The sequence below is a fragment of the Hippocampus zosterae genome, chromosome 16 (assembly GCF_025434085.1).
Source record: "Hippocampus zosterae strain Florida chromosome 16, ASM2543408v3, whole genome shotgun sequence".
In the NCBI taxonomy this organism is placed as follows: Eukaryota; Metazoa; Chordata; class Actinopteri; order Syngnathiformes; family Syngnathidae; genus Hippocampus; species Hippocampus zosterae.
The window spans coordinates 8167682-8194857 of record NC_067466.1 but is presented as its reverse complement, the minus strand read 5'-3'; the positions used below and the strand labels follow the sequence as shown (position 1 = coordinate 8194857).

The 27176-nt window shown below is 43.4% G+C and overlaps 1 protein-coding gene across 12 annotated transcripts in view; it reads right to left on the bottom strand.

Moving 5' to 3' along the window:
• Nucleotides 1–3695: 3695 nt before the first annotated feature.
• Nucleotides 3696–27176, bottom strand: part of LOC127588840 (peripheral-type benzodiazepine receptor-associated protein 1) — a 40298-nt gene continuing 16817 nt past the window's right edge. For 2 of the 12 annotated variants that reach the window (XM_052047707.1, XM_052047716.1), the window contains 27 exons: nt 24471–24638; nt 23900–23983; nt 23706–23795; nt 23418–23540; nt 23222–23326; nt 22988–23038; nt 22521–22553; nt 21036–21216; nt 19286–19390; nt 18660–18865; nt 17634–17740; nt 17414–17523; nt 16475–17344; nt 15803–15954; nt 15241–15714; nt 14768–15148; nt 14212–14367; nt 13178–13972; nt 12342–12441; nt 11155–11300; nt 10779–10947; nt 9112–9180; nt 8031–8078; nt 7285–7397; nt 6493–6564; nt 6092–6211; nt 3696–5366 (listed from right to left, as the gene is read on the bottom strand). In XM_052047707.1, the coding sequence (XP_051903667.1) occupies nt 5052–5366; nt 6092–6211; nt 6493–6564; nt 7285–7397; nt 8031–8078; nt 9112–9180; nt 10779–10947; nt 11155–11300; nt 12342–12441; nt 13178–13972; nt 14212–14367; nt 14768–15148; nt 15241–15714; nt 15803–15954; nt 16475–17344; nt 17414–17523; nt 17634–17740; nt 18660–18865; nt 19286–19390; nt 21036–21216; nt 22521–22553; nt 22988–23038; nt 23222–23326; nt 23418–23540; nt 23706–23795; nt 23900–23983; nt 24471–24638 (5343 nt within the window). In that variant the 3' untranslated portion in view covers nt 3696–5051. Of the gene's footprint in view, nt 5367–5857; nt 5893–6091; nt 6212–6492; nt 6565–7284; nt 7398–8030; nt 8079–9111; nt 9181–10778; nt 10948–11154; nt 11301–12341; nt 12442–13177; nt 13973–14211; nt 14368–14767; nt 15149–15240; nt 15715–15802; nt 15955–16474; nt 17345–17413; nt 17524–17633; nt 17741–18659; nt 18866–19285; nt 19391–21035; nt 21217–22139; nt 22161–22520; nt 22554–22987; nt 23039–23221; nt 23327–23417; nt 23541–23705; nt 23796–23899; nt 23984–24470; nt 24639–27176 lie in introns of all 12 variants that reach the window. The other 10 variants (XM_052047709.1, XM_052047717.1, XM_052047715.1 and 7 more) reach the window with 9 other exon arrangements.

The following is a 27176-nucleotide window of genomic DNA, read 5'->3' as shown; positions in this document are numbered from 1 at the left end:
TTCAAAAGGAGACAACTTCTTCTTCGATCAGTTCTCGAGCCGAGCGACGGCACCTGCGAGGCTGGCGCGAAGACCGTCGCGTCAAACACATGGAGGAAAAAAAAAAAGTTGAGTATGATCGACCGCCTTGTTGAGCAATGGTGAGATGACAATCGTCAAATCTTACATTTTAAAGCTTACACACGTGTTACTGGGATTCTTTCAAGTGGATTTTTTATTGCTATGAAACGGCTGTGCCTGTTATTTTTTTTCAATGATGCCCCTCTGTGTTTGTATCCGTTTGATTTCGATGTAAACGGCAAGTTCTGAATATTTCTTTGGGGGGGTGGGGTGGGGTATATAACTTGTGAATATGACAGAAAAGCTTACTCACGCCATTCAAAATGGCTTCTTCAAGATAGCGCTTCCTGTGGCTGACCTTTTTTTTTTTTTGGGAGGTGGAGACACGAAAAATGGCCATTTTTCTGACGGGGGGAGGAATTCATGAGCAAGTCATCAAATACAAATTTCAAAGGCAAAAGTGAAGAAGTGACCGTCGACAGGGAAGTGAAGGTTGCCTGTTAAGCGGTTGCATGCATGGTGTCCACAGTGTCGGTCGGGGTGATGGGGGGGAGGGGCGGGGTGGTCACTGTGTGTTCATGCGCAGGTGAAGAAAAGACGACGACAGATGAAAGAAGACGACCCACCAGATATACAGTGCAGTCATCCATAAAGTAGAAAGCACTACTAAACTCCTCGCCACAGTGTAGTGTTTCCTACTTTATGGATGAGTGTACTGTTGGCTTCAGGGACAACAGCGGCCTCTCCCCACAAGTCCAAAAAGAGGAAGCGGCTTTTGTCTCGCGAAGCTACACGTTACCCAGAGTGTTGTCCCTGCTAGTTCGCATGGGTGCCGTGTGGCGTGGAGCAAAGCCTGCGAACTCTTTCCTCCATTTTGTCAATCTTCGCAGCTAAGAGGGCAGAAAAAAAATAACAATAACGTGTACATGAAATAAAATGTCATCAGCGTGAAATAAAGAATCAATCAAATGCTTCCCTTCTTCCACTATTCAGACAAACCCGCACACGCTCGACGCACTTTTGTTTCGTGTGAAAATAGACATACTTTATTTGACGTAAAAAGACGCGTTTCAATTCTTTTGCATACTAAGCCTTTACCGCATCAACACTGCATGAACATGCCAAAAATATGAACAAAAGTATTTACAGATGAGCTTCCAAATAGGTAATAAAAACATTTTTAGAACGTCATATAAAAAATGCTTTTACAATATAAATACAGGAAAGAGAGTCCAAAGAACTGTTCATTACATACCCAAGTCCTACAACGACCTTCTCACTGCATTTTGACCATCTACAATTCACATTGTAGATGTGTCAAGACAAAAGAAAATATTAAATACGAAATGAATAAATAAGGCATAATATGGGCATCATATTGGTTTTCATGCAATCGATAAACATCCCGTAAACAAGAGCTCAAGACTAAACAATGTCATGTTGTAAGGCTAAATTACTGTGAACTACGTAGATGCCGAGCGGGAGCAGCGCAGGTGCAGCAGGTAGCGATAATACTTGTGCATTCAAGGCCGTGAATATAACAGCACATTCCGGCAACTTGTCTCCTCTTAAAAAAACGGGAGAGGGCGAGGGGGGATAAGATGATTTTTGCAGCCTCAGCCTTGTCTATATGCCCGGCGAACTTACAAATAAATCGTAACCTGATCCCGCGCCCCCACTGCCTCCTTTTTATCGTCTTAGCATAGTTATGCTGCCTCTGACTAACAATGACTAATGACTTTATTAACTTCCAACTAAAAGTTCCAGGGTTAAAAGTGACGCCAACATGGCAGAGCCAGGCTTAATTCTCCTCCTTTGCAGCGTAACAAAACAGGAAAAAGCACCGAACGAGTTTAGCATTTTCGTCACGTTTTCCACTTTTTGTCGGGGGGCTCTGTAGAAGTGCTAAGCTATGAAATAAAATAAAGCTGAGAAGCTATCAAAGGGCGTAGCCCCGTGCACTGTGACAAATTCAAACGCACATTCACTTCCAAAGACACACACACACATTACAGAACACAACAAACACCGTCGGACAAGCATGAGGAAAAATATAAAGTGGCCATAGCGGTGCATCTAAATAAATATTGCAGATTTATTTCAGCAGTTCAATTCAAAAAAGTGAAACTGTTATTATAGGGATTCATCACAGAAAGGAAAATGCTGGGCCTAATTTTTTACATCACAACACCTCTTAGTTGTTTCTTAAGCGACGCAAAGCATGAACTATTTCACTCAATGTTGTGAATCATATATATATACTAGAGCTGTCAAACGATTAAAATATTTAATCGAATTAAAAATGCAACTGTCATAATTAACTCAAATGAACTAAAAAATGAATCGTGATTACTCACACATTTATCGTTTCTGAATTTCCTTTTACATTTTTTGTCCTATTTTTTCCCCATTTTAATGCTCTCATTACTTTGGAATCATGAATAGGTTTTCTATGTGCCAAATGCAAATATTTACTGAAATAACAATTTTGATTTTCCATTTTACATGAACATTTTTCACTTGGTGCAGTTATTCACACAATCTCTCACACAATATTACTGTCCATCAATAACGGTGAAAAAAATATTTTGTCACACAACAGCTGCTTTAACAGCTTTTTTTATGAAATCAAAACAGAGCAATATAACATTATAAAGTGCACATCTAAGGTACACTAGTACTCAGCCTGTAGTGGATTTAAACCATGGTTGCATACTTCGTTTTTCTCAAGTTTGCTTTCAACACAGCAGTCTGTTTCTGTATGTTTGTTGAAGAATAACGAGACACCGGACTGCAGTGTTCATTATGTGCCGCTGTATTCGAAACTGCCGGCCGTACAAACAAGCACATGCACTTCCCCCGTGCTGCAGGGGCAAACCATTCTGAAAGGGGGGGGGGGGGTTTCACCCCCCCTAATACAGTCAGGCTATGTTGATTGTGTTGGTCCTTCTTGCGCGGAAGTCTCTCTACGGTTTTGTGTAGACCTCATTTCAAATGACTACACTTGGTTCGATAACACTGGAGACGTTTTACTTTCGCTAGGTCGCTACCACTGTTGCGCACTGTCACTGTCAGACGAACACAGAGAAGCTCCACCGCTCTATTTATATGGACACGGAACGCTGTAACCTTCCACACAAAATAGTTCCAAACAAGTAACAATCGCGTCAGTAGCATACATCGTATACCTGTATGATACAGAGAGAGAGAAGAACAGATAACTTTGGTCTTGTCAGTGGAGCAATATGGCAACTATTTAAAGGTAAACTTTCCATTCATAAACTCTTTAAGTATCAGTTTTCGGTGTCTCGCGCTGCCGTGGCTGGCAAAACAGACATGGGCGTGGACTTCTGCAGCGCGCTTGTTGTTTTGTTTCTGGTGTATTTATAGAGCAACGTAACATCCGCTTGTGACGTGTGCCGCGAAAAAAATTAATCCCGTTAAAATTCATTTAAATTAATGCCAATAAAAACGCGCTAAACTGACAGCTCTAATATATACACAAACATATACACACACACACACACCGGTATATAAGGTGTGTCCAACCGAAAGCCTGCAGGCCAAATCTGTCCCTTCGTGCCATTTTATGTGGCCACTTTGAGTTTAGCATACAATTTCTGAAAATGTGTATTTTCAAATATAGTTAAAAATGCAAATACAATTCTGTTATGATTAGCTAATGATTGGAGTTCCGATACCTGTAAATTTAAACCAGTTAGCCTTTTCAGAAGGTCCACGAGCATGAACAAATCCATTTTTAGCGTTGTTTTAGATTTTGGCCATCGTGTTTTTTCATCTGACATTACTATGCAATTATACATTTTTATGTGGTTATACCGATATCACTGACCTCCTGATTACAAAGTGGCCCATGATCAAAACAGGTTAGCCTCCCCGTTCTTTATATGCCGAGATGCACACATATACATCAGCATTCAAGTCAATTATGTTGTCATCAGAATTCAGTAAAATATCATACAAGTTCAGCGCTATACAGTATTGCATTTGGAGGACACTATGTCCCAGTGGTTTAGGCTTTGAACCTTGGCATGAGTTATGATGCGTTTATGCATGTTTCAGTGGTATTCTGGTATAGATTGTACATAGGTTTCACGACAGATTCTAAAAGTTAGTGTGTGTGTGTGTAAACCACAACTTTCGCTGGGGTAGGTTGCTCCTTCAGCGACCCGAAACAGAGGAACTAGGATACAAAATGGACGGCGAGGCGCCAATTTCTGAGGAACACCTGCAGCTACGCGTGTTGAAAAAAAAAAGGAATTCTGCTTCATCACTCTTGACAATCATTGAAAATACGCTGCTGACATGCCGTGTTGAAACACTAATCATTGCTGTGGACAGGAATATTATTTCTATTGCTGTTTCTAACAGTTACTTTTGATGTGAGCTCCCTCTGGGAAAACACCTCTGTGCTGCACTCAAACTTCTACTACTGCATCCAAAATATATCAACTAGCTTGTGTGCATCACTGAGGCTGCTGGTGACAACTTCGACAGCTCAAGCGCTAATATCTGAAAAAGCCACGTGCTTTGGACACCACACACACATACCTGCACACACACGCGCGCACACGCACACACACTATCGTGTGTCATGCCTGTTTCAATGACTGCACTTGATCAACGTCACACTGCACCGAGTCGACAACGAGGGAAAGACGGATGCAGATACAAAGCATGATCATTTGGACAAATGTACACACTGGCAGAAACATGTGCGGGACAAATCTAATGGGCTTATTTTTCTTTAGATGGTTGAAGAAGGCTGAGGCCTTCCATGTTTAGTACTGGAGCGTGAGAGGCTTTGATGATTAGCCATAGGAGTATATTTGAGTCGAGAGATTGCACAATTTTGTCATTCACAGTTAATCTAGTCATGCGCTAAGGCAAGTGTACAATTACTAACAGCTATCAAGAAAGTGCTTCCAAAAATAAAATAAAAAATTGTATCATGTTTGAGGTCCTGCCTTTCAATCTTTCTTACTGGATCCAAACCTTTTGAACAGTTTCTTGCCTTTGGAGAAGAAGCCTTTCTTCTTCTTGCCTTGTGCGGAGCAGTCGGCGAGCACCGGCCTGTCTGCCGGGTGGGGGGCTGGAGGGGAGGCGTGCGCTGGCGCTGAGCTTGTAACCGGGCACGATTTTGGTGTGGTGCTGGCGGGCAGTTGCAGATGGGGGAGTGGTTCTGAATGTTCAGATAGGTTGGGGCAAGGAGGTTCGATTTGGGGGATCAAAGTATCTTGACTTGCCGAGGGCCCGGGATCCTGCTGGTCGTCAGTGGGGTTTCCCTTCAGGATGAAAAGGACATTAGAGAAAAAAAGTTTGGGAACAAAAGTTTTGCTTTACTCATTATTTATTTATTTTTTAAAGTATTTATTATAAATTATTAATTATTTATTTTGTGAATGCAAACACTTGGTTTTTCTTCTTTCTACCCACAATCTTGCTGCTGTAGACTGTAAATTTCCCCAATGTGGGACAAATGAAGGATATCTTATTGCACTATAGCTCAATAATCTTTATAGCACAGAGGGTCTACGGTTTATGATGGGAGTTTTGTTCCGATGGCTGCAAAATTTAATGACAACTGAGTAAACCGAGGACCTATTGGAAAACACATGGAAGGCAGGGGGCACAAAGAACTGAAACCACATTTGGACTGAGGAGGTCTACAAAGCGAGTCTACAGTAGAAGCACATCAACATGAACTGGGAATAAACGGAGGGTCACTAATGAGCAATCGCTGAGCTGCTTGCTCCCCCTTTCAGACAACACTTACTATCAAGTCTCAAAGTGCACCGTTCGTTTCTGCTTCTGCAAAAGGTCATGCGAGGAAATGATAGAGCGGGGAAAAAAAAGCAACTGAGTTTCAGAGCTAGAAACAGAAAAGTATAAGATAGTCATCAACAGCAGTTCAAGAAATGTCAAAACAAGACAAGGAAATAAAACAAACATGTTGGTGACAAACAAAGTCAGGTGACACGCTGGGGGGAATAAAAAAGTACGCAGCTACCTGTGATTCTTTCTTGGGTTCTGCTGCAGGCTTAGCAGAGACATGTTCGGCTGGAGCATCTTCTGGTAACGCCTGCAGGAAGTTGGAGGGCACCAAGCCTCGTTGTCCATTCAAGTCACCCTGAGACACACAGCAGTCAGATTGGAGGATGTTGGTTTTTTTTTGGAGATGAATTCAATGAAAACCTCATGTGACGCACTCAAAATCTGTTCAAAAGGAACAAACCCAAAATACGTACAAAACATTGCAACTACTCGTTTATGGGCGCCGCCATTTTAAGGTCTTTTCACTTTCACAAGAACGTGACATGTCATCATCTACATGTAATTATCGGTCGGTTTTCCTGGACATAAACATTAATTCATATGCATTTTTTTCTTTTTCTTCAATCTAATACTCACATAGAAGAAGCCATCTTCATCCATGTCGCCAATGACATGGATGACATCGCCGGCACTGAAGGTCAACTCAGCCTAACGAAACAAATTAGATCATGAGCAAACGCCAATTGAGCCGTTCTCGACACCGCTCATCCTGTTTTGGGTGCGGAGCCTATCCCAAGTGATTACGGGACAAAAGGTCCATCACAGGGCACATTTAGAGGCCAACCCACCATTCACACAGGGGATGCACGATATTGGAAAAACATGCCCTATGCCAGGGGTGTCAAACTCATTTTTTGTCACGGGCCACACTATAGTTCCCGGTTCCCTTGGAGGGCCATTACGACTGTCAAACCATAAAAGGAAGTCAAGAATAACGGTTTATTCACCTATAAGTTGTTTCAGTTTAAGTTACTGTAATGCGGGTTTTGGTAACAAGAAAACCTACTACCGTAGCTCTCTTATACAGTATATTGCATACAAGAATTTGACATTTTGGTTAACATTTTAGCAAGCATCATAGAAGTCAACATGTTTGATTTGCTTTCGTGGGCCACATCAAATGATGTGGCGAGCCAGATCAGGCCCCCGGGCCTTGAGTTTGACACCTGTCCCACATGCGAAAAAGGTGTTTAATATTGCAAAAGAAATGATTGCAATATTTAACATGCACCTAAAAAACAAAAACAAAAAAAACAACATTTGTATTATCTAATGAAAGAAATCATTTTTCCCCCACCGACACCATCAGTGACTTCATGAACAAACCACAACTCCAAATAAGACTTCTTGTCTTGTATCAAGTCTGACCTCAATATCTGTGTTCGGGGAGCTCTCTCGTGGATCGTAATCAAAGATGGCCACCATCCGGCGAGATCCTGGGGTGGAATTTGCTGCAGTTGCAGCAGCTGCCTGGCTTACATCTGCCCGTCAAAAAAAAACACATCAAAAATGTATACGATACAAGGTATGATATGTCTTCCGTGACCACCAGCATGCAGATTGTGGTTAGTGCATCTGACATTCCACTCCATGCAGTTGGACATAAAATGGAAAATGGACGGCATAGAGTTAGTATTTGTGCCTGCTAACAGTTACTTTTAAGTCGTAAAGAACCCGGCGCCACCGCAAATAAACATGAAGAAAAATATTAGTTAATGTGAAACAACCTGAGGAAAGAAGTGTTAGGACGAGAAACTGCTTGCAATTGCGAGCTTCCAAGTTATGAACGAATAATTCATGGAAGACGTTTGTTCCCCTTGGATGCGCATTCTCCATCCTCCCGGTTGATATATTATCAATTGACGCTGCTCTCAGTTTGCGCATGGTGAGACACATAAAATCAAGCAGTCTCCTATGATAATGGATGAGGATGAGAAATGGTGTTACCTGCAATCAGAACACAACCTACATGTCGACATAACTGCGAATGGGAAGTCACGTGAAAACAGAAGATGAATCCATGCAAGCAGTCCAGTGAACAGTGGAATGTCCACGGACGCGATCATGCAGGAAAAGCACAGCGGAGCTTGAGGGTCAAAGGTCAAATGGCAAACCTTGACGGGAGGAGTCTACGCTCTCTTCCAAGAGTGTTGACGACTCCGCTGGAAGGGGCGAGGGATAAAATGGCACGTTTGCAGAAACAGAAGGAACAAACTGTAAATTCAACATCGCGACTCAAAGGCTGAAAATGCACTCTTGAATTTACAGTCGGCACCACATAGCAGGACATAAATTCACAGGTAATGATCAGAGGGGGATTGGGAAATGTGCCATTTTAGCACAGAGTTTGGATTCTGAAGCACTAGCTGCGGAATTACAGGGAGCAAAAAATTGACTTTCCTCTGTCCAAATTCTAAAGCTTATTAACCCATTCAGGGACAGCGGTTACGACAGTGGACAGCTTATCATGTTATCAGGTTACGGTGTTTGTCATTTTCAGTGCCAGTCTGTGGTGGCCTTTGAAATAGAATCTAAACAAAAAACTGGCTTGAGTCCTTCAGATCAGCACTCAATAAACAGGCTTCTCATGGAGCAAGGTTTGGATAGGCCGACCTTGAATCAAATAAACACATAACACACATAACACATATTAAATGTAGTTATTGTCATGAGTTCCATTTTGGGGGGTAAGAGGAAAAGATCAGAACTGTGTTAGTTATCTCCAGTCTACTGCGTAATTTGGTTTTGGTCCTTTGATATTTCATCTGTGACTGCTTAAAACAACAAGGCGTATGCGGGAACAGTTGTTAGGAATGTATGACTGTCCATTTTTTATGTTGTGTTCTGTTATTTTATGTTAACTGTTCTGTAAAGTGCTTTGTTACAGCTGCAGCTGTTGTGAAAGCGCTATATCAATAAAGATGTCTTGTATTGTACTGTATTGTATTATTTCATCAAATCCCAGATTGCTTGGCTAAGAAAATATTCCACTTGGGAGCTTTCACTGTATTACAACAACAACAACAAGCTTTAGCAACAGAGTATTAAAGTAAAATGTTTAGCGAAGATATAACTTTTCAAATCCCCTCTGGTCACTGTGTGAAATGTACTTAATGAGGTAAAAAAGCAAACTGCTTCAAGCCAGAGAAGACCCAAAAAAGAGGGCAGTGGGAGGGAATTGGGAGCAAGACACACCTTTCTTTGATCGTCTCGGTTTTGGTGGTGGAACAGGGCGACTTGGATGCTGTGCGTGTGTGCGAGTGCCTTCATGGGATTTCAGAATAGAAAACCAAAATATGTGACACAAAAAAAAAAAAAATCTTACAAAAACAGCTGGACAGGGGTGGGGAAAAACAGACCAAACAAAGAGACAATAAAAAGCAGCAAGCAACAGACGTAACAGCGAGCGGCAAGTGCAAGTGAAAAGGTTGAATCTGGAAATGTTTACTCTGTACGCTGCACGAGCTCGAAAGCGGGAAAAGGAAGTTAAGTGTCAGCTTGAATTTGCAAGGCAAACGCTGCATGAAAACAGCCCCTGCATATGTGTTGATGGTTATGATTTCCGGAACAGCGACACAGTGGAGGGGGTGGGATGGGGGGGGGGTCACCACTGTAGCACGCTGACATTAAAGAAGAGGCTTCTTCTTTTGGATTAATCAGAAAAACGGGCCTCATGCAGGAACAGTTTGTCACAACTCATGCAGACTACCATGAGCCCGCTATTGTAATTTGATTTACACATTTGAACTGCAGCTGTCAATCATGCGTCTTCTCAATTGCTGGAAAAGTTTTTGCACTCAAACCATAAGAGTCATAAAGGGCCAATTTTATAGTTCATTATCTTCTTGTGTCGCAATTTATTTCATTTAGTCAGAATTCAACAATCCACATCTAGCTGTGTATCTGTGATGTCTTTATTCTTGAATTGAGCATCTGTTTCAATATTAGTGCTACAGGATTTAAAGAAAAGGGCTGAGATGTTACTCTTATCTATTTACATTTTTTTTGTCAACCAGTGGCGATTATACACGCCGGTTCCTCGGGTTACGACAAACGGAGGCAACAAAACCAGAATTTGTAAGCAAGCTGGAACATGCAGTACCACTACTCTACAACAATGCAAGAAATATTCGTACAAAAATCTAATTCTAGATCATTGATAGAGAACAGTAAAATGGGAAGTCCCGGGGTGCTTCTTGTGCCATCTTACAACGTATTTTGCTGTGCATTGTTTTGTAACCTCAAAATGTTTTTACAGGGACTGACATAAAGTGAGGACACACTATTGCGATCTTTAGTCAGTAAGATGATCCTAAAAGTCATTTCACAGCTCATCGGGAGCATTTGGTGCTGCTGTCTTTGGGAGAACCTGAGGTTGAAGTGCGAACTTTTAAAAGATATGTACTCTTCGATGGCCGCAACTTTGCTCGGAAAAGTGGTTTCTTCTCAAAATAGAAGATTGTATTTTCGATTGCCCGTATAGAGCGACTGTTCTACGACTGAGGGAGACGTCACTTTATGATATCAGTACGTCTACAGGCACAAAATCAAGATTACTGCAATTCAGCCTGCTCACTTTGTTCACACTTTTGTGAGTTTGCAGTTTAGTTAACAGATTCGATCTTTGGCTGAGCTGTCTGCCTCGAAGCGAGGCCACCCCCCCCCTCCACGTGGTGCAAAAGGGATGGAAATATCTAGTGGTTCTTGCATCAGGCCCACTGTCTTTGAAAAGCAGAATTAGGTTTATACAGCCATTTTCCTTCACCGCTGAAACATGAACGATGGTGATTATATGCGTAGCGACGCAAAATGGGATCATCCAACATAAAAAAAATAAATATATAAACTAAGATTCGACATACCTATCTTCTCAATGGATGCTGGGGTCGTTAAGAAGCCCTGCTGCAGAAGCTGCTGCCGGGTTTCTTCATCCTCCACCTGGATCTCGGACACCATGTTGCAAGGCACATAGCCCAAACGACCGGCAGACTCCCCTCTGTAGAACCCGTCTGAGTCTTTCTCGCCATAAACCTAGTCAGAAAAAAAATGCTCTTCATTCACGCGTGACGTGCATCTGACATGACATCACTGATATGTTCATCTTCACTGGATGTGCATTAACACTGGATTGAACAGAACCTTATCAGAAATGTTAACACCGTATTTCAGGTAAATGTCTGTTTTCATTTCAGCCTATTCTGTACTGCGTGGACCATGTCTTGCAGGGGGGGCACGTACTGTGATAATCTGCCCCTCTCGAAAGGGCAGCTCCTCCTCAGCGGCGTCCGGGTTGGGCGACATGGTGGCAGGGTCATAAGGGAACAGCGCCACAAAGATGCGGAAGTCACTGTTGTCTCCTTTTGTCTTTGGTGATTCAAAACAGCCTGCGAGTAGATGGTGGAATCAAATAAAGAAATAGGAAATAAAAGAGCAAAATGGTTTGTTTGTTTTTGCTCGACAGTAATACATGAATTTAATCATTTATCTCGGTTCCTAATGTTCCTAATGGTTGCGGGAGGTTGCCCCTCCCCGATATCACAGTGCACGCATTACCCAGGCATGTCCTTAAAAGAGGTAAACAACTGATCCTAAGCCGCGCTCGCCGTTTGGCAAACGCACACTTGCTCAAGATCTGTGGCGCCTGGCAAGAAAGGGAAACAGCGCTTGACGCAATCTGATGGAGATCAAAGAACGGCACACTTGCAACACACACCTAAAGGGCATCAATGACTTGGTGCTTTTTTTGTCAAAAAACAAGCACTTTGTGCAGCGTTGAAGAAGTGAAGCATAATGCTGGTGTGACCCACAGAGTTATACCCGTGTGTATCCTATTTGACAAAGTGAGACAAATTTGAAAAGCTGTAGTGAGACTTAAGCTGCTCTGAAGGGAGCCGCTCTCCATCTCATTATGGAGAATCAGGCCATCTGTGGCAAGATTCATGTGCAGAGAACTTGCAGTTTCACATCCTTGCGGATTAGTAATCGATACGGAGCGCGTCAGTGGGTAGCATGTTCAAAGTGGCATGCGCGGTACATCGGAGTATTCAGATCTACAAAAAGCGGACTTCGGTCTGTGTCACGATGAAGAAAAAAAGCAGAGAGGGTTGCAAAAGGGAGACAGAAGGAACGGAGGGGCATCCCTCTTTTTGTCAGCTAATCAATGTCGCTATTTTGAGGTTGTCACTTCCTTCTGTCATGACAAGCCACTTTAAGTTAAGCTGGTTGCCAGCTTAGTGGGCTCCAACTTCTCCATCACAGCCGACACTCCTCCCTTGCCACACATGGTGCTAATCTGACTGCCAGCATGCGAGACACAAACCGCGGCTTGTTAAGTGTAAGCACAGGTGTGTCAGCAGCATTTCCGTCGCATCACCTAGCCGGGAAACATCAGTTTAGAGGAAGCAGAAAAAAAAAGAATCTCTGACCTTTGAGCTGCCTGCCTTGCGAAACAACAGATTTAGGGGATAGCTCGGAGTCCGTCCCCCATGATGGACCCGCTGCAGATTCCGTTTGTTCACTGGGCTCCTGCACGTGGAAAACGGGAATAAGCAAAATATTTCACACAGAAGGATCATCTGCATTTGCAGGGAAAACAAGGGGAATTTCACACGGGAAAAGCTGCAGTGGACTTAACTAGATTATGGCGCCATCGGTGCCAGTGTCTGAATACATATTGGAAAGAAACAATTGCCTTTAAGACAAAAGGAAGCATTGAGGGTGTTCAATTTCCACCGATACAAATTTTATTGGAATTTATTTGACTGATTATCATCGTTCAAGAGGCATTTTAAGTTCCACTCTGCTGTACGGTTTTATAGCACACCGCTCTGAGAACCAGATCACAGTCTACACAGAGCGATGTCAGAGTGAACTGGCACGCAAACAGTGCTGCAACTCATGAGCTAAGGGTGGGACAGTAGTCCAGAAGAGACTTAACGGCTCTCCAACAACTAATTGTAGTCACCGTTGTTTGTTTTTTATTTTTTTCCTCAGCAGGACTCCAATTGTAACCCTCTTGTTACAAAGGCCAAATCTTTGCAGGTGAGCTCCAACGTCAGAAGCGGGCAAATTCACAGCTTGACTTCAAAAACCCTATTCCGTCATGAGTACCTTTGAAGCACAGCATAAAAGGGAATCGTGACTGATGATAATTGAAGAGGAGACTCATGTCTTAGGAGTAATAGTACAGGTAAGGGATAAGAACTAAAAAGGATTCACAGGGAAGATGGGTGCTGGGACGATGCTGAGGACGAATCTTTACCACGGACTCCGGCTTTCTTCCTTGGCGGTAGGAAGACACTCTGTGCTCCATTTCAGCGCCTTCGATCCACCACTCTGACCTCATCTGTCCTAGCACCACCTCCCCTGTAGGGCACGCATCTGGTTCCTCATTGTCATCCGTCCCGTACTCCACATCAATCTCCATCCCACGGCTTATCGGTGATTTCACAGTACGTACTGTTTTGCTTACTGGGCAGGGTCTTGGCGGGGTCGGACCATGGCCCGGTTTAGATGCTGCTGCCGCTGCAGCTTTCTGACTCCTGAGCATGGCCTCCCTCCTAAGGCGATCCCCTAACCCTCTGAGTAGTACTCTGTCTTTGTTGGGGGCAGAATAGGGAGGACAGCGGACAGGACCCCGCCTATTGGCTGGACCTACGCATAAACCCACTTCTTTTTCACCACTATAACTGACAATGTCAACGGCATCCGAGTAGTGGACTCTGTGCTGCAGCTTGGGCTTTACTTCTAAGGGTCCTTGCCTCATTAAAGGCTCTTTGGTGAACGATCTGTTGAAGTGGTGGTGCTGAGGTGGAACATGTGGACGGTGGTGACACTGAGGAGCACGATGAAGGTGTTCCATGCTTCTGGGGTGAAGGTGGCTGAGCCTCCTTTCAATCTGTATGTGATGATGTAAAGGTTCTTTCCGACCGCCATCTTCCTCCTCGGTCACTTCAGGAATACTAAACAGCTGCTTGCTGCGGTATGGCTGAGTGGGTAACTTGAGGATCCTCTCAAGAACATCTTCATCACTGTCTGAAGGCTCTGATTTGGTTACCTATGACCATATCCATGAAACGGACCAGCAAAAAAGGGCATATTGGTGTTGAGCAGGTGGTCATTTCGGAAAAAAAAAGGGGGGGGGGGGGAGTAAGAAGATCAAGTCATGCAAAAGGAAAAAAAAGAGATAAAATCGGAATCACAATCATGTGCGTAACATCAATGATAAGGCATTTGAAATGCACAATTTGGGCAAAGAAAATTCTAAACAGCAGGAGTTCACATATTCCCACATACTCTGCCAGCTGTGACCGTGTATCCCCTGGTGGGCGCTTCCATGAGGTGGTCAGAGTAAAGTTCTTCCTCCTCCTCTTCTAGGATGTCAGACAAGTCTGAGCGGATGCTGTCAGCGACGTAGTCACCTGGAGGCTCAACCAACCCTGCGCCATAGCTCTGCAAATGAGAGAAAACGTCTCAATTTGTTGTCGGTTTCAATTTACGGTACTCGCAAACGCTTTGGCCTCTTTCGATGAACACAAAGCTATTATTCTGTTGTACCTCTGAGATCTTTTGGAGGAGCAATTAAAGTGTTCTGAATGTCGTTAGGATAGATGATGAGAACCTCTTTTGGTTGAACTGTTATTTAAATTAAAAAAAAACATTTAAAAAGGAAATGGTACCATGCACAGTATTTTCTACCTGCTCTTCGACAAAGTTCAGCAGTTAGAGACATGATGTCGAAAAAAAAAAAAAAAAAGTTGTTTTGAGTGTTTTTAGGTCAGTCCTGCATTCAATTTTCAATGATAATCAATATTTGCAAACAGGAAGAGGATGCCAACACTTTAGAACTGACCTGTTGCCCCTTTGTGTATATTGGGTCCTGGTCCTCTCTCAAGAACTCCTCAACGGACACTAAACGTTTGTTCTCTTGTTCCTCCTCTACCTCGGAGTCCAGTGGTGAAGTGCTTGGGGGTCGGAGGATTAATGTGTCCAAAGGGTTAAGGAGGTCTGTGATTGGGGCTTTGGGTGGTGTGGGGATACGCTCCGGCGTTACAAGTTTGGCACAGGGATCTTCAATGAACTCTGTAATGGACGGAAAAGGACGAATAGTTCCAGGGCTGTCTGCATCTCTGCGTTGATCCATCATGGCCGCTGCGACCACCTCTGCTGTTTGCGTGGGTGCTACGACAGGAGGTGCTTGAGGAGCTGACAAAGTGGGGGATGTCACATTAATCTGGGGAAAGAAAAGAACAGTCAACTGGACATAATTAACTCAAAGATACATTTTGAATCACGTTGATTGCAGGCTTGTCGGGCGAGGATTACCACTGGGGTGATGATTGACCTAACGGGTAACGTGGCCTCACACGCGGCCGTGGGAGCAGATGCGGGGTCGGCCCAGGCCTTTACAAATGTGGCTGATGACACCAAGACCTCAGAGTGTGGGACACGAGGACAGTTGGCAGCGGACTCCACTGTGAGGCTAGAAATGTGTGTGTCTGGAGGTGATGGGCAGGGTGGCATGGAGGCTTTGGCAGCAGAGTTTCCCAAAGAAAGCAATGAGCCCAGGTTTGTGGGTCCCACAGGGTTGCAGGTGAGGGGTGGCACTACCGGGGTGGTTGCAACCGGGCCGGCCATGATAGCAGGTAGCTTGGAGGGCACGTTGACTGGAAAAGAGTCACAAGACTCCCCATGTGCAGACATGGTGCGAACAGTAAGCTGCTGAGCTGCCTGTAGGGACTGGATCTGCGAAGGCCCCAGCAGAGCACTGCCGGCTGTTGGGGAAGACACCTCCAGCACCTTGGATTGGAGACGAATCCTCATTAGAATGAGGACATCATCGACTCATTTCAAGTCCCAACGACCTGTTTGAAATTGAGGGTCATACCCTTTTCTTATCTGCATATATAGTGTATCCAGTGACACGGACTCCATTGGAGGTTCCCGCACAATCGATAGTGACCGGCAGCCAGCTGATGAGGGCAATACCTGGTGAAGGACCATGTTCCAACTGTACATCCAATGGAGCATCAGGAGGGCCTACAGAAAATCACAGCTTTAAGTAAAAAGTACTGTACGTGACAACAAACATTTTTGTTTTTCTTGAGGCGATGAAATGGACAATTACAACTATGATTCGAAAAGGGACTTTCAGAAATGAATAGACCATGATATATATATACCTGTGTTCCCAGACTGTGGGCATGAAACTTAAGCAAATTTGAGGTGATCATTTAGTGAACTAAATTCAGAGGTGACACTGTTCACTGTGCTAAGTATTCAAAATATTTTTAAACATTAAACAACAACAACAAAAAAACTAACTAATGCAACTACTACTACCATTCTACTCTTCTAAAATATCTACAAATAATGCAATCTTAGAGTCGAGGGAACGCCCACACATACACAAAGCTAAGTTATGATGTACACTTGACTACAAGATTTAAAATTCAGTCCGTTTCACTTGAATGGGAAAAATATTCAAAACTCACAGGTGATGTGACTAAGCGACACATGACTTTCGTTAACATTGGCAAAAACAATATAAAATCCTGACCTGCCATTCGTGTACTGAAGTTGATGCTAGCACTTCTGCGTTCACGTCGCTCCACGGGTAACTCCCAAGGCGTGCGGTGGGGCCGCGCCTCCACTTTGACTGTGTACTGCAGGCTGGGTAAGAGGTTATTGAGGCACAGCGAGTAGCTTCCAGCCTTCACCAGCTCACACTCCTGCTCATTCAAGGACACGATGTGCACATAGTTGCTGTTGCTGGGAAGCCAGGACAGGTTGGCGGAGGTGGCGGTGACCCTGTCCACACGCAGCTGCGTAGGGGCCACACAAACGTCCCGGCCAATGAGCATACTGCAGCGCAGCTGGTCTGAGAGTCCTTTTTCTGTCAGGCTTTGCACAGATACACGGTAGGCCTTGAGGTTGATGTCGAGCCTCTCCAGCACCGCCTTGGTCTGAGCACCGAAGGGCACATTGAGCCGGAGCTCCTGGTCCACATACACATTATAACTCCACACATTGCCCCACCCAGCCGGCACCAACGGAGGGTCCCAGCTGATGATGATGCTTTTGGCAAGCTGCTTGATGAGGGTGAGCTTACGTGGGTAAGGCACAGTGTCCACGCCCACCTCCTCCAAATCCACATCCAGGCCATTGGTGAGTGGGGCTGAAACAGCCAAGGCCGAATTGGAAGAGGCTGAGGCGGGGCCACAGATAGAAGAGGCCTCTGTTCTATCTGAGGCGCGGACACTTGTGTGGAGGTGATGCTGGTGGCTGGCACTGTGCAAACTGCTGTCTAGCAAAGAGTTGTGGGTGACGTCACTAGTCTCTGGTGGATGAGTACCCATGACATCGTCGTCCGATACACGTTCCACAAAATTTGAGGGAACCAGCCCTCTCCTTCCATCTACCAACTCGCCTAAAAAGATCACAATGAAGTGACAGCAACATGAAATTGTACAGAAAACAATGTATTGGTAAAACTTACCTTCATAGAAGCCGTCGTCATCCATGCCTCCGTACACATAGATATACTCTCCAGCAGTGAGTGGGAGCTCCATTTCAGGATTATCATTGGGGCCATCATAAGGATTATAGCTGTTTCACGTGCATTCACCGATACGTTAGACTATGATAAGACTCTTTCCATAATGTGTTGATTCTTATTCAAAAAAAATTACAAACTTCAGATTCCTAAATGTACAAACCTGTATCGTGCAATAAAAACCTGCAGCTTCGATGCACTTCTGCAGGCGGTGTAAGGTGCGGGCGCCATGTCGACGTCCAGCTCATCAACCTCACTGGCTGTGTCAACCTGAGAATCACAAACAAGGCGTGAAGCTGTACAGCTGCATGACAAAATACAGCGTTGGCTCATCTTGATAGATACAGTATCAAGTCATTAACTTTTCAAGTGAGAATAAAGCAACAACAACAATTTTTCTTCTATTTACGTGACAAGCTCTTAAAGCACATGTGTCAAACACAAGGCCCGGGGGCCAGATCTGGCCGGCCACATCATTTTATGCGGCCCGCAAAAGCAAATCAACCAGGTCAACTTCCATGACGCATGCCAAAATCTGTACCAAATTTCAAATTGTCATGTCGTAAATCATCATGTCTTGTTTTACATTATTACAGAAACTTGGACAACAGTGGAACAAACAACTCTCCTATCTCAACTTTTGATTTCAAAAATAGTTATCTATTGATCGTATCCTCTATTTTTAATAATATGAGGAGGTGATTAAACATCTATACGGTTTCACAGTCACAATGGCCCTTTGAGGGAAACTGTGACTACAAAGTGGCCTGCGACAAAAATGAGTTTGACACCCCTGCGTTAAAGTGTCTGTAAAATACCCGCAGGGTCAATTTCCATTCATCAGAAAACACAATATACAGCGAGGGGGATATTTTTAGCTTCCAGGTAAACCATTTTACAACTACTACCATTGGATCCACATAATCCAGTGGCAGGTGGATTATTTTACCAAACATGAGCTTTATTGAATTGAAGGGAGCCCTGTAGACTGGATGATAAGGCCTCTGACCTAACCTGTCTGTCACACAATACGCAGTAAGCGCAAGAACCCAAGAGCCTGTAAACAATTTCAAGAATGGAAAAGCGTGTATACTATATATTAAGCTAATATAACTCTGTTTCTAAACCCCAGTTATTAAATGCATCAGATTCGCCTTGAGTTAACCATTGTACGCCCGCACTCTTCTACCTCATGTGACGGGCTTGATTTGTGCGGACTGAGGTGAGTCTCCGACTTTGGGGTGAGGTTTGTCGTCTCGGACTTGCTGGAGGACGAGGCTGACTTGCTGACACTGATTGTGGGAAGTTCGCGATGCTTGGTGACCGGAGAGCGCTCCACCCTGGACAGCCCGGCAGCATAGGGGGTGGTCCCCATGCGTAGTGCAGCAGCCACATCTAACAGGGGGAGAGGGAGACAGAGAGGACAGCGGTAATACACAATCCACTTTCGCTCTCACAGGGGGTAGCTCTGTTGGATCCATGAGCGGCTAGGTGGGTGAGGTCACTGGTTAACATGCAAAAATAAAATAAAATAAACTCAAGGTTGAACCTGACTGATTAAACAGTGGAGAAAAATCCTGTCTCCATCTGTCTGTAGTCAGAGGTCACACTACCTTGTGGTAGCATGTGTCACACCGGCATCGCTAAGGGGCTTAACTGATTCCACAGACAGTTTTCACCTCAGCTCTTGAGCAGAGTCTCATGCACGTTCCGTGACAGTGTTGAGTGCAGATGAGATGACGGGTTTGAACATGCCATGCTTTTTTTCCCCATATATTATGAGTAGAAGCGACTAAAAAAAAAAAACAACAGTACCGAGCGGATCATTACCCTCAGCGCATGAGAGAGTGTCACCTCCCTCGAGACTCCAGAAGGCTATTTCGCTCAGAGACTCCATATCCCATGAGCCATCTGTGCAGTCTAAAACACATGAACAGGTAAGACGTTTGATGTATGGGCCAGATATGTGAAGTTGTCAGATTTGCCCAGAAATTGACTGTTCAGTGTAAGCCAGATGGTGTTAGATTAGCATCAGGCATGCCAGAAACACCCGACCGTGGAGAAATGAGACCAATCCTGTATTTGCATCACAATTAATACGAGTAGAGATGAAAAGAGCTGAAATACAGTATAAGCATGTTATTTTTATTAAAGGTAGCTGCAGCCTTTTTATATGAAGGCATTTTATCAGTGACGTATTACTCTTAACTCATTCAGTACCAGCCAATTCTGGACCAAGTCTGAAAAGACGTTTAAAAACGTCATTGGGAGTGAATGAGTTAATACTATTAGTACAGTTAATGAATGAAAACAAAACGATTATATAAATCGACAAACAAAAAATGCTTGTGGAGCAGTCGTGCTTCACCTTGGTGGTGGTCGTGAACCCACCACCCCCAAGATTCAAATGTGAATTCACCAAACCTTTTGTAATTGGAATAAACATTAGGACAAGGAATAATTTAGTAGTGCATGTAATGAAAAATGCATAAGTGGCACATAATTTCACCATGTTCAAAAACTAAACAGGAATTTCACACAAATCATTGATTATTGACTGCCAATAAATGTACCCTTTTGGTTGTTGCCTGACATACAATATGGCAATTCCCGTTGCTGCCATTTTACTTTGTCTACCATCGGCAAAAGCATTGCTCAAAAAGTCATAACACGGCAAAACGTCTAACCGAAAAGTACGCAGCTAATGAAGCTCAAGCGCAACGGGACGTCATTAATGACGTGAGTTGGGTGACCACAACGGACGCGCACGCTGAGTGTGTTTCTCGACGACCTCAAAGCACCACAAAAACAACAGAGAGGCTCAACAAATCCCTAGGGTTCGATCCAACCCAGATGAAGAACCTCTGTTTGTAGACCCTTTCATCTGACTGTACACAGAGGTCATGTCACAAAAAGTATTTACAACAATATATTCTATGTGCCCCTACGAGGCTAAAGACGGCATTCTCGTGAATCAATTTTGATTATTTTTAACCATTTTTCCACTTGCTCTCAATTGAAAATGACATTACATTTGCTCAAAAACCAATAACGACTTATCCGTTTTCTGAGTCTGGTCGTGATGTTCGCGAGTTGAGGTGATTGGTCGTCACCCGACTCTTGAGCAAATGTGTTGTTATTCTCATTTGACTGCAAATGGAAATTGGCCACCCCCACAGATAGGGAGGTGGGAGGTGGGGGGTTTACTGCTTAAATCGTATTCAACAAACGGCATATTAATCAGGATACCGTGTTTCGACTCACGGGGCCACATAAAACATAATATTGGCAAGAAATTATTTGCCTTTTCTCCCTCTTTAATAAATGGTAGAAAATCTATGACGTCCATTGTAAATGCCTAGAAAGGCAGATTTTTATTTTTTTTAAATAGTTAAGAAAAAAAGAAAGAACGAAAGAGTGCCGATTATAACTGAGCTACAAAAAAACTTTTGCAATATTGTGTCCTTTTTTATAATACAATACACTCTATAATACAATTTCACTTAAAATCCGAACAATTAATACTTCCAGTTGGGTGGCTTTTGCCTTTGTTTGTGCGATTTACCTCGCTCTGTTGACAGGCCCACTCCATTCGTCAGAAGAGAGAAGCCGGGGTGGTTCAGAAGGCCGGCGCCGCCATGGTTCGCCTTCGAGGCCTGCAGTCGAAACTTCTCCAACTCTCGGGACAACAAGCCAAACTGTTCACTCTGGCTGCGACATTTCTCCTCCAGATCTCGCACCTTTGACTGAGCCAAAGAATTGATGACATTGTTTGGATCATTATGTCAGTCAAAAGGAGGTTTCGAAATCTGGGAGTCACACAGGCGCACACATTTTCGTTAGCGCCAGTTGCAAACAAAGAGAACTGAAAACGGTGCAACTAATGTGAGGGGGAACTCATGTCGGTCGAATTCAACAAAGAAGTGACAGTGCTCCTGAATTTGACCCCATACTTCACTCCAGTAATTGCAGATATTCTTAATATTTGAATCCTGCAATTATTGTACTGAAACGCCACAATGTTGTTTTATGGGGTTCAAGGCAAATTATTTATCTGCACTACATTCTCACTGCTGGTCGTTAAACCACTCAAAGGTAGTTGACCACCAGCCTTTGAAGGAGTCTGGTGACAGCCGTTTATTTTATCCGCCACTGTAGATTTGATTTTTAGATTTTCTTCCCCATTACGGTGATGTATGATTTGTCAGACACACACACACACACACACACACAGCTAGTTGAAGCACCACTGATGCTGGTGTGAAGGTTGGGCTTGCGGTGAGGGTTTCCTGGTTGCCTGCGCATAAAATAGTCTGAATATTTCCTGTGTGCAACACCTACACTAGCATCATTTTACATGCATACTGAGATGCACAAACTAAGTTGAAGATGCTTTTTTTAACACGTTGAGACCCAGTCTGGCATTATAGCATAATTACATTCGTTTTTAAAAACTGTAGTCATAACAACCAAAATTATGTGACCGTCTCAATTTATATGGTTCACGCAGATAACCCAAAAATATTGGGCCAGAAAAAAATGAGCCAGATGGGCAAATAGAAGTTATAGAGGCATTGTGATTTTAACGACAGAGACTAGGGAGGATTGTGCGTAAGGGAAGATTAATACTGCAGTGTATGGGCTCAAGCAGGTTAAAGGTCAACAGTACCTGCATGCAGTCCAGTGTACTCTGGTTAGCACAGACATAAAAAAGAAAATGGAGGGAAGGAGGGAAGAAATTCAAATACATGCTTCTGAAACAACAAACTCGGAAACACCTTAAAGATCCAGAGTCGGCAAGAAAATCCTGTCAAGATGCAGTTTCACCAGAATGTCTCTTGGCTGTTAGCAAATAATTAATTCTGCCTTTTTTCGTTTTCTTGAATCTGTCAAATAATGGCCAATGCGAGTGTAGCTACACAACTCATGTTTTCAGGAAGGACAGAGACTTTTTACAGTGATGCTTTTGAGTTAAATAAAGAGACAGTATGTTCAACCAAGAAGCCAAGCAACAGGAAGTAGCATTATATTAGGGGCAGCTATACTCTACCAGCTCCCTCCGCAACACAAGCTGAATCAACTCCTAAAATCAAATACACAATTCATTAAACGAACAAAGTGCCATGGGCTAAAATAACATCGCGGCAAACTGACACGGGATATGACACGTTTGATGTCAACCATCTGTGTTATGTCAACAATGTGATACTGGCTAAGGCAGCAGATCACTGTTGCTATGTGCAAGGCACAGGAAAAGACACTCAATAAAAAATGACTTTGCTTTGTGTGGTCTGAAAACTTGAAATAAAATAGAAGTATCTTGAAAAGTCACGAGTCAGTTAGCGCTTTAATGTAATACATAGGAAGCTCAAAACAGCAATTAGGTAAGAGCTAAATATGTCTGCCTGTGGTGAGATATCACAGGGCCATACAATATAGAAAGTCAATACATTACAGATTTGGTATGTTCACAACATCCCCTGCCTAAAACATTATACCAGTGGAATACGACCTCACCTCCAACATCTGGACCACCCCTTCATGTTCCCTCTTGGCAAATAACTGAGCCTTAAAAAAGACAAAATAAAGAAAAAATAAAATGACAAAGATGATTGAGTTCGGTGTACACGTTATTCTCGGGCAAAACAATTTGAAGACAACCAGGGGGCCTTTATTCGTGCCCAAAGGGTGCCTCCTGCTGGGCAAAACATTTCCTAAAGAAAACGGTGTGGCGGAGGCTGTGGTTCGTACCCGTTGTAAGCGTTTGATTTCATCCTGCTTGAACTTAAGGATAGCCAGTGCCTGCTCATGTTCCAATTCCAACTGCTGCCTTCGCTCAGCGACCTCTCGCATATGCTGCTCAAAAAGACAAAATATTCGTGGTGAGTAGTGAAGAAAGCAGTGCAGATGTAATTTTAAAAAAAAACAATTGAGGCCCATTGTACACCTTTAGGACCTGCTCTAGGTTCTCCAGTTTGGCACAGAGTCTCTGATTCTCCTCGAGAACTGAATTGTGTTGAGCGGTCACTTTAGAGAGTTCTTCCCTCAACTCGTCATTCTCAACTCGAGTCTGTGAAACATGATCATTTTAATGTCTTTCATTGTCATTGCTTTTCTTGTAGACCAAACTTCAACATTATTCCAAAAATGTATTGGTATATGAAGTATTAGCTTGTCAGAAATGTTCCGTCAGACAGTCGTAGACATGAATTTGCCGGACAATACGGACACGAACCTGGTCGAGCAGCTGTGCCTTCCTCCTGAGGAGATCTGCCTCCTCTTTTAGCTTCTCATTTTTGCCCTGCTCATCTTCAAGTTGGCTCTCCTGTCATTGAAACACCAGAAAGGGTTGGAATAAAACAATCTCGGTCAAGGTTTAAGTTTAATGCAGATCTTAAGTATAACAAGGACAAAAAGATGACCACTTACCAAATCCAGGCATTTCTTCTGCCGCTTCTTTGCTTCATGCTCAAGATTTTCACATTCTTTTCTCTTCTTTGTCAGCTCACTCTCCTAAAACGGCAACGATGAATACCAACAAATGCAAACCAAGTTCATTTGGCTATATCATCATTCTGAGAAATTGATACGGTCTTGTGAATGGGTCTAAACATCGTTTTGGTGGGGTACCTCGTGGAAACCATAAGTGAGATTCTTGAAATCTGATCATTTTTTTGGGTGATGAATAAATCAATATTTCATTTACAATTTCAGAAAACACAGCATTCAGTTTCCATGCAGACATCCTATATGAATCATTTGAAATACACATCTGTATAATAAATATGAGCAATTTTTCAACAAATGAATTTCATTTCATAGCAAAAATGTGGATCCCCATAAAAGGACTCATTCTAGTCACTGCTGCGAACAAGAACAGGTTGAACTCCCTTGATAAGTGTCAATGTCATGCAGCATAACGTAGTACTGGAAATGTGTACCGGTACATCACGCTCGAGCAAGTCAAATCTTGCTCTCGGCCGCTACAGGAGTTACTGACCAGATAGTGAAGATGCCTCTCCTCTGAATTTTTCTCCTGATGGGGGAGAGTCGGGCTAAGGCCCGAGAGGGGCGTCACTGGGAGCCCCAACTCCTCCTCCTCTCCGGGAGTCTTCTCACAAGTAGATGGAGATTCATCTAATGGCGCACACGGGGTTTCTCCTACAACCTGACATGAGAAGCAGAAATCGGCTAAGTCAAGTATTTTACATTCATAGATGTATCCATCCATTCATTTTCCGATCCACTTTATTCTCACAAGGGTCCAATTCCATTCTTAAATTGATTTCATTCCATTTTTGGATGAACCATAGCCGCTGTCTGACAAGGGAGTAACTATCCAACTGTAGTGATATGAAACATGACACCCCCCGCCAATTTGTGAGTGACTGATTATCAGTGAGCCTCCTTACCCGGTGTCTGGCTAGAAACAACAAATAATCCACAGGGATTCCCCGGAGCTTGTAACATGACTACAACACATCAGGAGGAAGCTTTTACATTGGAATTAGGAAGGATATAATTAATGACTTAATGACAGAAGGATGCAGTATTCTTACAAATTATTGGCAGTTATTTTTATAAAGTGTTGGATCTTTCCAATTGTCTTCCACCCAACTGAGTGCAGTCAGGCTGTTAAGAGTTGTGAAGCATTATCTAATTTTAGTGCAAACCTACTTCTGGTCGACAGCTGAAGAAGTGACTGTGCTAGTGACGCCACAGGCCATAACCTAATAGCATGATCGGCAGTACTCAGCGACAGCTTGCAGAAGGACACACTGCTTTCAAAGTCAAGGCCCGGGGGCCAGATATGGCCCGCCACATCATTTTATGTGGCCCGTAAAAGCAAATCAAACATGGCAACTTCTGTGATTCTTGCTAAAATATGTTTTCCAAAATGTATCATTCTCATGTCATAAATAAGACAGGTATTGTAAGCATTTTCTTGTTGCCAAACAGCTCATTCCAGTAACTTCAACAATAGTTGAATAAACTGTGATTCTTGACTTCTTTATATGATTTCCATCATAATGGCCCTCCAAGGGAAACGGTAACTAAAATGTGGCCCACGACAAAAAATGGGTTTGATACCTCTGCTCTTTTAGATTTAGCTGACACATTTGATTATTTATTTATTCAGATTCAGAATGGTAGAACCCAATTGTTGATCGCAATGAACACATCATTCTTCATGAAGTAGGTAGCGAATTAACAATGGACAAACAAACAAACAGACAACTGTACTCAACACTTTCTTCTTGTTCCCCATTTTGACATGGTCTTTTTAAATATTTATCTTCCTCAGGTTACAGTGCAAAATTAAATCAGTTCATGCAAATGAATAACAAGGTGGATGAACGCACACATAACGAAAACTACCACTTTGGGAAATAATGAGCAACAACAAACTCAGAAAAAGCAAAAAAAAAAAAAAAAAAAAAACCCAGCTCCTTCAAACTATACAAGGCTGAAAAATGCATTTGTGCACCGTAATTTGCGAGTCTTTGCATTTTGTAGTCCAGTGGTTAGCACATCGGCTTCACAGTGCAGAGGTACCGGGTTCGATTCCAACTCCGGCCTCCCTGTGTGGAGTTTGCATGTTCTCCCCGGGCCTGCGTGGGTTTTCTCCGGGTGCTCCGGTTTCCTCCCACATTCCAAAAACATGCATGGCAGGCTGATTGAACACTCCAAAAATTGTCCCTAGGTGTGAGTGTGAGCGTGGATGGTTGTTCGTCTCTGTGTGCCCTGTGATTGGCTGGCAACCAATTCAGGGTGTCCCCCGCCTACTGCCCGAAGACAGCTGGGATAGGCTCCAGCACCCCCCGCGACCCTAGTGAGGATCAAGCGGCTCGGAAGATGAATGAATGCATTTTGTGCTTCATAAAAAACAATAAATATTTTTTTAAAAAAACAACAGATTTCTCATTTCGTTCCGATATTTAAACAGCAGAAGCAGTCCCAAAAAGCTTCGCCGTTCTGATTGTGCGTGACGTAACGCATTTAAGTCACCTACGTGCGGATAGTCAGCAGGTTGAGGCAGTCGAGGCAAGTTCGATGCTACTTAAGCCAGAGCAACAAGCAAGCATTAAGCCTTAGCTGGCTACTCCTGTGGCTAAACGTTGATTCTTCCAAGTATCGTTCTCACAAAGGGATTACGAGGAGTAATTAACAAGAGTGAAATGCGGAGAAGCCATGCTAATTGCAATGCTAAGCTAATGTTACCGTGAAACACTGTATTTAAGTGCTTGAGTGATCCAGTACTCTTTGACAGAAGCCTGGATCCCCGTTAAAGCACAGAGTGGCACCCTACATTTACATTTCTTTAACTTTGTGGCTTGTTTACATTATGCCGTGGTTTAATTCTATTATGAAAGACGGCAGGTTATCAGTAATAACAGTCGGTTGGAACGATAGGATAGGATAGGATAGGATAGGATGCTTATGCGTTTTTTTTCCAGGTGCCCCAGTTTCCTCCCACGTTCCAAAAACATGCAAGCCAAGTGAATGAAACACTCGAAATTGACTCTAGATGTGAGCGTGAGCGCGGATGGTTGTTCGTCTTTGTGTGCTGCTGTGTTTGGTTGGCAATCAGATCAGGGTGCACCCCGCCTACTGCCCGAAGACAGCTGGGATAGGTTCCATCACGCCCGCGACCCTTGTGAGGATAAGCGGATTCGAAAATAAATGGATAAAATAAAACTTGCAA